At 32.2% G+C, this 15,561-nt stretch overlaps 1 protein-coding gene across 5 annotated transcripts in view; it reads left to right on the top strand.

Annotated features, from left to right (window-relative positions):
* MTBP (MDM2 binding protein) overlaps positions 1-15,561 on the top strand; it is a 72,950-nt gene that overhangs the window by 16,010 nt on the left and 41,379 nt on the right. For all 5 annotated transcript variants that reach the window (XR_012481936.1, XM_074266504.1, XM_074266510.1 and 2 more), the window contains 2 exons: positions 1,041-1,113; positions 4,877-4,994. Coding sequence is in view for 4 of the 5 variants with exons in the window: in XM_074266504.1 (XP_074122605.1) it covers positions 1,041-1,113; positions 4,877-4,994 (191 nt within the window). In the remaining variant the exon portion in view is untranslated. The remainder of the gene's footprint in view (positions 1-1,040; positions 1,114-4,876; positions 4,995-15,561) is intronic.

Genomic DNA, 15,561 nt, shown 5'->3' with positions numbered 1-15,561 from the left:
CTCTTGTCCTTCCCCAATCCAGACTGCTGTCCCAATTCAATCTCTCTTCCAAACTTAATGTCTCAGTCTAAACTCTTCTTCAGACTCACAGAGAATGGGCTTGTGCGAACAGAGGGGCTTGTGGGAAATACTTCAACCAATGAACTTGCTCCTTTTAAAGGTGTAAGCTCCTTTAAATATGTAAACTCCTTTTCAGAAGTCTAAAGGTGGAAACTCCTTTTAAAGGTTTGAACTAAAGGTGTGAATTCTGAGCTAGAGAATTGTTTAGGCAACCTGAGTTATCACCTTGTAATCCTAACAGAAGATAGAATGTTTATAGAGAATAAGGTTAGTTTGGTTAGTTCATTAATAAGTTCATAAAGGGGAATAATATGTAATAAACTTGGAAATGTAAGTTTGCACCAAATTGTAAATGGCTTATATATTGCATTATTATGTATATTACATATAAATATATCACACACACATATATATAATTTCATTGTTACATTAGCATCCATTGCTAATCAGTTCCTATGTTTTGTTGATTCTACCTCAAAAAAAAAAATCTCTGGCATCCATTCCTTTCTTTGTGTTATGGCAACCACCCTAAATCTAGATAATTTGTCTCTCGTGTGTGTGTGTGTGTGTGTGTGTGTGTGTGTGTGTGTGTGTGTGTACACACACATATTCTGGATCTAGCACTTCCTATTGCTTTAATATATAGTGAGATGAAAATGGAAAGCTAAAGCCTTAAATATTTGGCTTAAAGAAGTAGTTTTAAGCTGCATATATAAATAGTGAATATTGTCTCTCTGCTTATCATTTCCAAAAATCTTTTATAATAATACTGCAATGCTGGTTCTTCATAAGTTTTTAATAATTGCAAAAAAAATTTTCTTTGCTTGAGTAATTAAAATACTGGAAAAGAGGAGATGCCTTTGAAAGTAATGTTCATGGATTTATGAAATTTTAAAAATACTTCGGAGACATTCCTATGAAAAAGATTTTTAAAGGCAATGAAACTTGGGCTCCTTTATGACTTTAACAGCCAAATACAGAGGATTGACAAGAAAAAATACAAAGGAGAATTCCAAATTGCTGTTGGAACAGATTTCATCTCTCTCTGACAAGGTATAAAATTTTGTATAAAAACTTTAATCTTTAAGATTGTGGGTGGGTATGATTATATCTTGGTTTTTCACCTGTTGTTCTCAAAAATGTTTTCAAGTCTATACTATCCCTGTATATATTTTGCATTTTAACAGAATCTTTGAGGAAAGGAAATAGTAGATCATCTAGACCAAGTTGTGTGAATATTTTATTTTTGTGTTTCTTCTAAACATTCTACATGTAAAGTGACCAATTTAAAATGAAATATAGAAAATTTGGATTGTATATTTTTATGAAAATGAAATAATTTTATTTGTACTGATTTTCTCAGATCATTTCTTTATCTTTGTTCTAGGTATTATGACAATAGAATAGAAATTCTCTTAATATTAATTTTGCTATGTTACAATTATCATCTCTGGTAGAAGAGTTAGGTATAGAAAAGAGACTGATTTTTCAATTGTGCTTTCTATGGTTTCACTAAATTACTGATGTTTTCTATTCTTTAATTTTGCCAATGCCTGTGTCAGAATCAAATTTAGGCTCTTAGGAATATGTATCTCTTCTAATATATTAGAGTTGTGAATTCAATTTTAAAGAGTTATTTTGAAAATAAAATAACATTAAGTACTGTGCTTAGAAATGCTAGGGAACAAATACAAGAAGGCTTTGGTCACTGAAGCAGCACTTCAAAGGCATTTGGGAGAGAGGAGTGGAGTGACATCATCCTCTTTCCAGGAATAATGGCAATAATTGATTTCATTATGGTATCTTAGCCAGACAAGGAGTAGGGTGTATATGTGCAGTAGCAAGATGAATAGTAAGAAGATAGACTGGGTGCTTCTAATTGAAGAGCTCAGGAAAGGTCTCGTTCTCTGAAAGGTGACTCCAGAACTATGAAGGGAGAAGGAAAGGGAAGAGCATTCTAGACATGGAGGGCTACGTTTAATCATCTGCTATCTTTTTTTATTTTTTTTATTCTTGAATACATCCTATTCTCTTTGCTCACATTTCCAAATTACTGTTAAGGCTTTCATTATTTCTTATTTGAATTATTGTAGTGATCTCCTAAATAGTCTTCCTGTATCAAGTCTTTTCCCAATTCCAATTCTTCCTCCACACACGTACTAGAATGATTTTCCTAAACTGTAGGTTTGCCCATGTTATTCCCTTACTCACTAAATTCTAGTGGCTCCTGATGGCCTTATGATCAAATATAAGTTCTTTTGTTCAGATTTTAATGCCTTTCATAGCCCGACCTCAACATGCTTGTCAGCTCCAAGACAGCTAGCTGGTGAAGTGGGATGGAGCAATGAGCCTGGACTCAATAAGACCTGAGTTTGAATCTACCTGGAGACCTGCATGATCCTTGTAAAGTCAACCTAATCTCCAACTGCCTCAGTTTTCATTCATCAATAAAATGAAGAAATAGCACCTTACTTCCCTGTTATCAAAGTCAAATGAAATAATAATTGTAAAGTGTTTAGTATAATATCTGACCTACAGTTAAGTGCTATATAACTCACTTATAACTCTAAGAAGCTATAGTATGTCCAGTGACCATACTGCAGTAAAACTGTCTTGGCAGACAGGCTAAACCAGCTTGAGGGTAACTGATAGGCCTTAAACCTGTCAGTAAATTAGGAGGATATCTGCCCCAAGCATATGAGGACTATCTGGTGGAAGGAGGGAATGAAAACAATTTGTTACAGTGCCTATTTGGGCCATTACTTGGCCTTGTCTTTTGTCTTGCCAATGAATTCTGATGACTTTGGAAGAGAGTGAGACTGACAACTTTGTACAATCCTACCTCACTTAAATCTAGTTTACAAGCAAGTAAGTTACACATTTGTGATGTTGGTCTTTGAAAATGAAGGACCAACCAATTTTTCTTGTGCAGCAAAATAACTATGGTAATGTATACATATATTGTATTTAGCATATACTTTAACATATTTAACATGTATTGGTCTACCTGCCATCTAAGGGAGAGGGTGGGGGGGAAAGAGGGGAAAAGTTGAAACAGAATGTTTTGCAAGGGTCAATCCTGAAAAATTACCCATGCATATATTTTGTAAATAAAAAAAAAAATTAAAAAGGAAGAAAATGAAGGACCCAACAATATAGGTGTTAGCAATTGTTATGATTATCATAATCGTCATTGTTGCTATTATTATTTTTTCAGACTTGCATTATATATTCTTCTCTACAGACTGGCTTTCTTGATGTTCCTCATACACAGCACTCTATCCCATATATCTCTTTTCATTCTAATTGTCACCTGTTTCTGAAATGCTTTCTCAATTTATTTAAAATGCCTTATTGCCTTATAACTTTCTTTCTTTTTTTTTTTTTTTTTTGGCTTATAACTTTCAATCAAGTGCTGCCGCCTTCTTCATAAAGCCTTGCTTGATTTATAGCCTTATCTTGCTTATGTTTTATATATATTTATAATTTTAAAAATCTGTTTCTTGAAAATAGGGAGCTATTAATGATTTAAATGAGTATTATATTTAGCTCTTAATAGAACTAATTGACATTTTTAGAAAAAGAAAATATTTAAAAATGAATTGGAGTTTTCAGATTTGATAATAGGTGATTAATTAAATCCAGTATGTGTGCTAGCACATAGAAGGTGCTTAATAGATGCTGATTGATGGTATAAAAAAGTTTTGGTTCTTAAATTAAAGCTTTTGCCCTACTACAATCAGTAGCAAATGGAGTCTCCACAGGACTAAGATCCATTTTGTATTTTTCTTGTTTTAGGAATTGTTATAACTAAAGAATTTGTTGCCAAGTGGCTTTCTTACTGGTGATGAATCTTTCTATACATAGAGATTCTAGGCTGTGAAAAACAGCTACCATTTGTCACTTGAAACATACTTGAAGACTTTCCAGAAACTATAATACAGTATAAAGTAAAAATTTGGCACAATATCTCTTGTAATCAATTTCATTAGAGTAAATAAAATGTTTTTATGTCAAGTACTAAAAATAAATAAGTTGAAATTCCATGAGACTAGTTTATTCAAAAGTGTTCCTAAAAGTTTGTACCTTTAGAATATTTGAACAGGATTATTGTATTTAACAATTAATAGGCCTTTATTTTTTTTTTAATAATTGCTTTTTATTTTCAAATCATGCAAGATAGTTTTCTACATTCACCCTTGCAAAACTTGGTATTCTGAATTTTTCTCCATCTCTTCCTCCCAACCTCCTTACAGCAAATAATTCAATATATGTTAAACATGAAGTACCTAAAAATAAATTGGAATTTCCAGATTTGAGTGCCAGTGATTAATCATATGATTAAAGTGAAGTAGTTTTATGAATTATGATCAGAAATAAATGAGGAGGCCTGGAATATTTCATAGCCCCTATTCTATTATTTTCTATTGTCTTCTAACCCAGTGTGGCTAAAGTATCTGCATATTTTGTTCTACATATAGCATAATATAATAATCTAGTCAAAGTAAATGCAAAGGCTTAGATGACTAAAAAAGTCCATGAGTAAGAAAAATCTGTCTCTTCACCATTTGCGAACATTGCAACTGATTTTACTTCTCACCTGAGATTTTACATACTATTTTGGATCTAGGAAAATTTGAAAGTTGCAAATTTCGGTAACAAATGAAATGTTGTAGTCTATTTTTCTAGGTAGAAAAATCAACAGTAACAATAGAATGAATGTTGACCAGAGAAGTAAGTCAGATATGTCATGAATTTTTTTTTTCTTAGTGGATGAGCTTTTGAATAGTGTTTATGTTGGATTTTGTCTTTTCAGGTTGGAGCACTCTTTGTTTTACCTTGTAGTGTAAGTAACATACTTATTCCACCACCAAGCCAGCTGAGTACAAGGAAATGGAAGGAGTATATAGCAAAAAAGCCCAAAACTATCACTGGTAGGTATGTTCAAATGAAAAAGAAAAGTCTATTTGGCAGTATATTTGGAGAATTCACCCATACAAAGATCTTTTTATTTTATTTAACATTTTAAGAATTTATTGGGAAAATACAAGTTAATTTTGTAAAATTTTGATGAATTGTAGATAGCCTCTTTATGTCTTCATAGATTTAGTAAATTAAAAAAAAAATTCAACTTATCTGTGATCTGATTTTAAAGGGTTTACTTAAATTAAAAAAAAAAAATTTGTTGATGTATTTGGTTTTGACTGAAAAGATAGCTTCCCAATAAATATCCCCTATCCCCTACTAGAACTTTTTTTACAAAGTTTATTCCCCAAGAAAAGTTTATAATTAGCAATTTTGGCACTAAATATTGTGATTGACTGTTTTTCTTTGACCTGTGTTACTGCCCTTCAAAATGGCTTGATTTATACAAATTAGCACAGTGCCTGGCACATAATAATTTCTTAATAAGTGTTTGTTTGTTGCTGAAGTCATTGTATGTATTTTCTTTTTACGCTATTGTGTTTATTTTTTACAAGTTTTTCCATATTTCTCTTAAATAGGTATGTAGCATTTCATACAATTCAGTAACAAATAGACCATTTTTTTTTTTTTGCCATTGCCCAATTGTTGGTTATATTTTATTTGTAGTGTAGCATTACTATTTAATTTCATTAATATTGAAAATAGAAATCAAAAAGGATTCTGAGTAATTGTATTATGAGATACTATGAATCTCTCATGTGAAGGCCAGCATACCTAAATTCAATGAGATTTAATATCACATAGGTTATAAGGTGATAATTTTTTATGATCATTTAAACAGAAAATTTTAAAGTAACTTAAAATCTGTGTTGGCTTTGGGAGAAAAAGCATAGCTCTTTTGAATATTTAGCATTTATCATTTGAAGATATTTTAGTTGGCCAATTTGAGAAATAAAATTATTCAGTTCAAAATATAAAATAGTCTCTACACATAAAGAATTTATATCATTTGATCCATTCCAAATACATAAGAATTTATTGGAAAAGTTGTTGCCGTTGGAATGTCTCTTTCTGGGGCTTTTTAAGATCTAATTAAGACAAAAGTTTTAATCTCCATTTATTCAAATTACAGATTCTTAGGGGATGAGATGATCTTGGGAAAAATTTTGTCATTCCACTATTACATTTTTAATTCCACTTAATGGAACAAATATCTATTCAGGACCTATCCTATGCTAGATGCTGGGAAAACCATAGGGAAAAGAAAATGTCTTTTCTCTTAATAGCTTACATTAAGTAGGGAGTGTCACATACAGATAACTAAGTGCAAGATAATTGGAGGTGGGAAAAGAGCATTAAAAATTGGGGGAATGAGGAAAGGCATTCCTGTAAGATGAGATAACCCCTTAAAAAAAGTTATGGAATCTGAAAGGAAGAAGTATAATTCAAGAAAACCTGTATAAGGATTTAAATATGTAAGATGGAATATTGAGTTTTAGGAAGGATTAGTCAGCCATTTGGCTATAACATAGAATACATGAATGGAGTAATAGGAAATAAATCTAGCAAGATTGATTGATGCCACATTGTTGAAAGTTTTAATGCTAGACTGAGATTTTCATGTTTTATCTCAGAAGCATAAATTTAAAAAGATTTTTGAGCAGTTTTGATATGGAGAAATCTGTTTCTTAGGAAGATGACTTTGTCAGTTCCGTGAACTGTAGATTGAAGATGAAAATTAGCAGATCATTTAGGAAACAATCTTTATGGTCCAGATTTATTAGGATGATGTGATCACGAGAAGTAGTCTCTAGCATGTGGAGCTAAAAAGGTATCATCTACAAGACTTAGAAACTGAATAGATATATAGTATCTTGTATTTAGTAGGCACTTAGTAAATGTTAATGGAATTGAATTTATTGGAGGAGCAACCAAAGTTTGGAAAGTCACACTGGTTAGTTGGAAATATGGTAACCTCAATATAAATATATGAAAAATTGACAGAGAGAGTGGATTTATTTAGTTCTGTTTTAGATATATTGATTTTGAGCTATAGTCTAGACACCCAGATGTTCTTTCTAACAGTTTAATTTATTAATCTAATCTCAAGCCTTTATGTTAGTAAAGTGTATAGATTTGGGATTATGTTGGCATTTCAGAGGGAAATTAGGGGAAAATATTAATTGAGACCCATGAGATTGGATGAGATCAGAGTTAAGAATAAAAGGACCCAGATGGAAGTGAGGGGTTAGGCATCTTTCAGAGTAGGAACTGAATGATGATTCACTAAAGGTGATTGAAAAGAAGATGTAAGGCAAATAGAAAAAAAAGCAGTACCTTTGAGTCAAGGGAAGAACTAATATCCAGAAGGAAGGGTGACTGACAGGGTCAAAAGCTAAATCAAGATCAATCAAAATGAATGAGGATGGAGACAAGGCCAGTTGATTTAATAATTGAAATAATTGATAACCTTTTAGATACCAGTTTATTCATTCATATTGTTGGAAGAGTTAACAAATAAGTAATAGAAGGTAAAGAAATCAAAAGGAGTAAGAGTGATGACTCTTTAGGAGGTTGGCTGAAGAAATAATGATTAAAAGTTTTTTTTTCAGGTTTTGGGAGATGTGTATACGGCAGTGGGACATTAGAGAGAAAAAGTTGAAGAAAATGGAAGGTGATGTATGGGTGGGTCAGCTAGCCTTGGCAAGAAGATAATCCACCTTTTCCTAAGGGACTGGAGCAAAGAATGAATAAATGTGAGGAACTTTCTACATATAGAGGTTGTGAAATATGGAATAGAGGAGAAGAGAAGCTTACAAGACAGCCCCTTATGTTGTAAAATAGAAAACTCCTGCTGAGGGTGGGAAAGGAGTGACATAGAGAGCTTGGGAGAAAATGGAGTTTGGAATACTACATGGGGGAATGATAGAGAGTCTCACCTTGAGGAGGATGAAAGGATGGCTGTATAGCAGCACAGACTTAAGTTCAGGTTATGTAACACAAATTTATGAACTCAATTGATAGTTATATAACTTCTTTTAGCAGTGTATAGTAGCACAAAAATGGAAATACAAAGAGAATTGGGGATAACCCAGTATTGAAATTTGACAAAGCATGAGAGAATATAGAGCCAGAGGGTGCTGGATAGTACACAGTTAAAGTGGACAGTCGTAGGGTCAAAAATGTAAAGAGAAGAAAAGGAAGCTAGAACAGAGTAAAGGAGAGCAGGAAAATGGAGAAAGCGTCAATGAAATGAGAAAGCTAAGGTCAAAAGGTAAAGTGTTTTCTTGAATATTACTTGAATAAACCATTATTTACTGACAAAAGGTAGAACTGGATCCCAGTTCTGACTTTGATCACATGACAGTTATTCTCATATTTGAAGACACCTATCCTGAGTGCCTCATGCTTTTTTTGGATTAGACCTTTCTAATTACTTAAATTGATCCTCATGGTGTGCATGAACTACAGGCTTTTCATCATCCTAGACACTCTTTAACTTTAACTAATTTTCCTAAAATGTGGTGCTTGACACATTGATTTGAAAAAGACAAAGTCCAGCAAAACAATCATTGCTCTCCCAATTCTTAGACACTTTGACTCTCATTTTGAGGTTTTACTAGCTCTTTTTGGCTGCCACTGTTGTTTTACTGAGCTCACTGTCTGCTCCTGTATCTTTTATCAGTTGAATTATATTATTGTCATATTAAGTTGATTTTCTTTGTAATCCACACATGAGGATTTATATGTATTTATATAATTGAATTTTATCCTGTTAGATTAAACCCAATCATTTTTTAAAGTTCTTTTTTTAAATTAATTAATTTTTAAAATTTTTTTAAAAATTTTATAATTATAACTTTTTTTTGATAGTACATATGCATGGGTAATTTTTTACAACATTATCCCTTGTACTCACTTCTGTTCCGAATTTTTCCCTCCTTCCCTCCACCCCGTCCCATACATGTTAAATATGTTATAGTATATCCTAGATACAATATATATGTGCAGAACCGAATTTCTTGTTGCAAAGGAAGAATTGGATTCAGAAGATAAAAATAACCTGAGAAGTAAAACAAAAATGCAAACAGTTTACACTCATTTCCCAGTGTTCCTTCTCTGGGTGTAGCTGATTCTGTCCATCATTGATCATTTGGAACTGAATTATATCTTCTCTTTGTTGAAGATATCCACTTCCATCAGAATACATCCTCATACAGTATTGTTGTTGAAATGTATAATGATCTCCTGGTTCTGCTCATTTCACTCACATCAGTTCATGAAAGACTCTCCAAGCCTCTCTGTATTTCTCCTGTTGGTCATTTCTTACAGAACAATAATATTCCATAATATTCATATACCACAATTTACCCAACCATTCTCCAATTGATGGACATCCATTCACCTTCCAGTTTCTAGCTACAACAAAAAGAGCTGCCACAAACATTTTGGCACATACAGGTCTCTTTCCGCTCTTTAGTATTTCTTTGGGATATAAGCCCAGTAGTAGCATTGCTGGATCAAAGGGTATGCACAGTTTTATAACTTTGGGCATAATTCCAGATTGCTCTCCAGAATGGTTGGATTCATTCACAACTCTACCAGCAATACATCAGTATCCCAGTTTTCCCACATGCCCTCCCACATTCATCATTATTTTTTCCTGTCATCTTAGCCAATCTGACAGGAGTGTAGTGGTATCTCAGAGTTGTCTTAATTTGTATTTCTCTGATCAATAATGATTTGGAACACTTTCATATGAGTGGAAATAGTTTCAATTTCATCATCTGAAAATTGTTCATATCCTCTGACCATTTATCAATTGTAGAATGGCTTGAACTATTAAAAATTTGAGTCAATTCTAATCTTGTCTGCATTAGTTTTGTTTGTACAAGAACTTTTTAATTTGATGTATTCAAAATTTTCTATTTTGTGATCAATAATGATCTCTAGTTCTCCTTTGGTCACAAATTCCTTCCTCCTCCACAAGTCTGAGAGGTAAACTATTCTATGTTCCTCTAATTTATTTATGATCTCATTCTTTATGCCTCAGTCATGGACCCATTTTGATCTCATCTTGGTATATGGTGTTAAGGGTGGGTCCATTAAATCCAATCTTCTAGCTTGAGAAGATTGTTTTGAATTTTGTTATCTTATCTAGTGTGTTAACTTTCCCTTTCAACTTTGAGCCTTTTGCAAATTTTATGTATATACTATTTAAATCTTTAATTCATCTATGCAAATATTAAACATAAGGCCAAATCTATAAGGCAAGGACCATCTTTCAAATTTGGGTGTGGCCTTCAGCTAGTTTTAAATAATTTTAACTCTATTATTCTTTGTGCCTGAGGTGTCAATCATGCAGCCTGCAAAATGATGGCTCGGAAATTAAATTTCTCATATATTTAAGTTCCTGAGGTTGTGGTGCATCTGGGCCAGATGACTTAACTTCATCACTAAGTGCCTTTTTGCTATTTTCGTGTCTTGGTTTTGAAGTTCCTTTTGTCTGATTTTGTTCTGTCCTTTCCAAATGAAAGGTGATTCTTATTGGTAGAGATAGATAAAGCTTTCCCCTTTGTACAGCATCAGTGTCTTATTCAGGCCAAATAGTACAGGCCTATCTTGTTTTATCAAAATTTATTTTATTGCATTTCACAGATATTGTGAGAATTTTTTCCTTCTTTATAAATTGAAGATTTGTGCCAACTCTGTCAAGCAAGTCTGTTTTTGCCATTTTTCCAACAGTATGTGCTCAGTTTGCAGTTGTCACATCTTGGTAATTCTCACAGTATTTCAAACTTTTTCATTTTTATTGTATCTGTTATGGTAGTCTGTGATTGGTGATTTTTAAGCATTGATAATTGCAAAATCTTTTGTTACAGTTTTTCCCCTCCTTCCCCCCACCCCCTCTCCCAATTGGCAGGTTGACCAATACATGTTAAATATGTTAAAGTATAAGTTAAATACAATATATGTATAACATGTATTCATATAATTATTTTGCTATACAAAAAGAATCAGACTTTGAAATTGTGTACAATTAACCTGTGAAGGAAATAAAAAAATGCAGGCGGATCTTTTTTTGAGTTCTAGAATTATGGATAATGTTCTCACAGCATTGTGTCATGCTTACAGAGATTCACATTTTCTTTCTTTGGATTTTACTTAGAAAAGCATATTAGAAAGTTCCCTCTACATTCATGTTGTTCATTTTATGCACTTCTTTTTTTTTTTTTTTTTCTTAGTGAAAATTGTTTCTCTGTAAATTCAGAATTTAATTTTTGAAAGCTTTTTAGTCTGCCTGAGCTGATTTTTTCAAGTAGAATTAATTTTTAAAATGGTATGTGACTTGTTTCCTCAGTCTTTTTGAAATCTGTTCTCTCAAAATTTCAGTTGTATGTTTGGCTATCTCCAGTTTTCTTTTCTGTTGTCATTTATAAGATGGATTGACAATTTTCCTTCCTTTCCAAAGTTGCCATCATTTCTAAACCACCAAATGCCTCCTCCTCTTGGATGAGAATAGTATTTCCTTGTTGTTCTACTGTCTTTTGAAGGATGAAATTATTATCTGTATCATACCTTTATGGCAGATTTATGATCTGTTTTCTGGTCCCTCATCTACTTCCTTTCTCAATTCAGGGGACCTATAATATACAGTGATAGTATTGTTCATGTTCTGACTCTTGATTCTTGGATCTCATATGATTACATTACCTTCACACAGTACTTTTCTGCCTCACTGTGTAAATATGTGTTCATATGAAATACAAATTAAGGCGCCCTTGCACATCTAGCAATATATAATTTCCCAAATATAATCCAACACATTATCCTTTCACTACTATTTCTGTACCCAGAATTGGATGAATCATTTGGGGTTTGTTCCTTTCACTAGAAGGAGTTTTGCAGAAGAATCAGATAAGCCTATTAATGCTAAAAATAGTAATCTCTGTAAGACCATGTGAAGTTCCTAAGGTAACACAAAGAGGGAGATAGGAATAAGAAGTAAAACATACCAGAGCAGCTTACCCCTTGCCTCTACCCTGATGCTCTGAGACATCATGGTGGGACTGGGAAGGGGTAGAGCTAGGAATAGGGAAATTTGGCACAGTGTTCTTCGAGGTATTGCAGAAGGAAAAAGTCCACTATTATAGAGGATGTGTGTATATATGTATGTGTATATGTAACTTAGAGGGTGTGGGTGTGAGCGTGAATGACAATTCAAATTATCAAGGAACTTTAGTTCAGGCATTCTGTTTAGTGGATTGCTGCTCTGGATGACAGTATGATACTTTATTGACTTGAAAATTTTAATTCTTTTCTTTCATACCTCATTTAATTATTTGAGGTAACATTATTTAGTTGAATCTGGTAGATTTGAAAAGAAGAAAAGATTGGATGATATTGGGACAAAATTTGCCAGCCCTAGATGACACGTTATTATATTCTAGGTTGGAAGTTGCTATGCATTTTAAAATAAAATATTAAAGTACAGTTTTTAAATATTCTTCTGTCCTATTTGGAGTGAAAGTTGTTTTTAGAATTTGAATTAGCTATTAGATTATATCACCTATACAGTTTCTATTACAACTTTTAAAGAGATGACTCAATTTATCCAGGTGGATTGATTTTTCTTTTTTTAATGATCACTTCTAGAAATTTAGGACTGAATATTTGTACTTTTTGAATTGTAATAAGCTGGTTATCATATCACATTCTTTGAAGTCAGACTGATTACTGATTAGACTATCATTAAGACTGATTAGGCTGAGACTTCACAGTTTTCTTTTAATCTTAGCTGTTGAGCCCAAATCAGGATGGACAGATGATTATTAATTGCCTTCCATTGCTCATGTTTTTTTTTTTCTGTAGAGGAAATTCTATATGGTGTATTTAATATAGGCAGCTCTGCTTTCATCAAAGGACTGATTAATAACTTGACAAAGATTTAGCTAGCTTATTTGCTTCTATTTTAATATCTGTCATCAGACAAACCCCTCATCCTTTTCCTTTTTTTCCTTTTAAAGTCCCTTTTCCCTTTTATCTTATTTTCTCTTTCACTGCCTGAATGATCTTTATTAAGTCACTCAGGCCATTTTCATCATCTATAGAATGAATAGGTACTAAGAGAAGGAAGGAGTACATTTTAAGCTTGTGAGGGAGGGAATGGGGAGATAGCTATGTCAAGTTTCAGGAACAGTTAGTAGGCTAAAACTTGGACTACGTGAAGCAAAGGAATGTGAAACTAAGTTTAAATCAGATCAGTGATGATTTCAGCTACCAGATTAAAGATTTTATATTTTTTTTTTCCTAAAGGCAATCGGAAGCTATTGAAGAATTTTGAAAAAGAATATGACATTATCAACCTATTCTCTTCAGATGATTATTTTAGTAGTTATATGAAGGGGTATAGATGTATTATAGAAGACTTTCAGATTAGGGAGATTTATTAGGAGATATATAAAGAATGGTCAAGTAGTTATTTGTGTTTATGTCAATCCAGTGATGAAATCCTTAACCAAGGTTGTGTCATTTTCAGTGGAGAGAAGAGGACAGATGTAATAAGTTATAGAGAGAGAGAGAAGCCTTAAGATTTGATAATTAATTGGATATCATAGGACTGGGAAACAGTCAGAAAATTGTATCCTAGTATTCAGTAAAAAAGATTTTTATAAATACAAATATTTATAAATACTTTTAAGAAGTAAAATATTATAGATTTGTGCAGTTGACCTTTAGGTTCATGTGTTTTAGTTACCAAACCATGTAAAAGCTAAAAATCTATAGGAAAATTCTTTTAACTGTGAGGTTGCAGAAAAAATTTTGGTTTTTTAGTTTTTTTTTTTTTTATTTGATTGTAGAATATAATTTATCTCTTGAACATTTTTGTAATGGGAGAGAAACTTCTGTTTTAGTGATGCTTGTCAAGCTCTACCTTATCAGCTACAAGTTGAATCCATTGGCAGCTAGTTTTAACTAGAATAAGGGCAGATTAACTTCTTAAGCATGCTAATACTCTAGGTTCACATAAAAATAAAGCCTTAGATGATTGGAAAATATAATCATCCTAGAGCTTTCCAAGGCATTATAAATTTCCTTATTCCTTACCAAGTTAATTCAGAAATGAACAAAGAATTTTAATTGGTTTCATCAATTGATATCCTTTCAGTGAAAGAACTTTAGAAATACAGGCTTACCTGAAAATAGCAAATCTAATACCACTGCTTGATGATTGTAGATCTGGCTCCCTCATGTGTAACAGAGCAATGTTTTATAATTTTCCTGTATTCTTGTCTGCCACTGTTACTTGTTGATTTAAACTACAGACTAGAGCATTGTTTAGATTGTGGAGTGCTAGTAATAGAAAAAAAATTTAATGAAGAAGTTGGTCAAATATGCAGGCATTATGTGAACTTTTTAGGTGTATTACAAGACATTTATTCTCAAAATTTTATTAAAAGTGAAACTTAAGACATGGAGAAAAATGTAGCTCATGGTTTGCAGAATTAAATTCTGATAAAAGAATTTGAAGACATCAAAATTAGGCTCCTTAAAAATTCAAGAAATATATGCTGAAACTACAGGTTCTCATAAAATAAAACCTACAATTACTGGAAACTAACTTTCTAGGTCTTGTAAAAAAAACTGAATGCAATGATATTCCTCTTCCCTCCACCCCCCATTGGACTTCTCTATATGATTCATTTATAGTGAACTTTTAAACTCTGGAACAGAAGGACTTGAGTTAAAGTGTCTTCTCCCATGTTTACTGCCATATATATGCAAATTAAGTAATTAAGTCTCCCAGGGCCTCAGTTTCCACTTCTGTAAAAAGAAAGAATTTGGCTTAGTCTCTAAGGTAATTTCCAATTCTGGATTAATAATGCTTTGATTTTATATATGAAAAATTTGATGAACATTTTAAAATGATAAAATTTTTGCTTCCCTCATCTCCCAAAAAAGTAGATTCATGATGGATTTTTTTAAAAAAGAAATCACAAGTCTAATCAGTCATTTACAAAAGCTGAGATTATTACTTGTCTTGCTTATAAGATGGTAGTGTCCAATTGACAAATAAAAATGTATTTAAATCTCTGGTGTGTAATTAACCTTTATAATTCTGATAATAGATGTGAAAGTTGCATGCCAGCTATACAAATGAGAAAATGTATTTTGTTATTCACTGTAGTTTTTACATAACAATTACCTAATAAGTCTCCAATTAAACATCTACCAAATCTGGAACAACATTTTAAAATGGTTATATAGTCATTCTAGGTAAGAAAGTTTTTAAAAATTAAATTGTTCCTCTAGAGATTATTATGCCAGTAGAAGTGATATGATATAATTAGATGTGAAAAAACATGCTATGAAATATTATTTATATTGGAAAGAAGACAATTGTAGGGAATCAGTATTACAATTGCTTTTGGGACAAACTTTAGTTTTTCATAGAATGGAAATCAACAAACATTTGTCACAGTAACCTGGATTTTTAAGAAATACATCTAAAACCTTTTCTAATGCTAATGTTTACTAGTATGGGGACTAGCACCCATATTAAGTACATAATAT

This window comes from Sminthopsis crassicaudata, chromosome 1, assembly GCF_048593235.1.
Source record: "Sminthopsis crassicaudata isolate SCR6 chromosome 1, ASM4859323v1, whole genome shotgun sequence".
Classification (NCBI taxonomy): Eukaryota; Metazoa; Chordata; class Mammalia; order Dasyuromorphia; family Dasyuridae; genus Sminthopsis; species Sminthopsis crassicaudata.
Note: the sequence above shows the minus strand (reverse complement) of the source record. Positions and strands in the feature narration are given on the sequence as shown.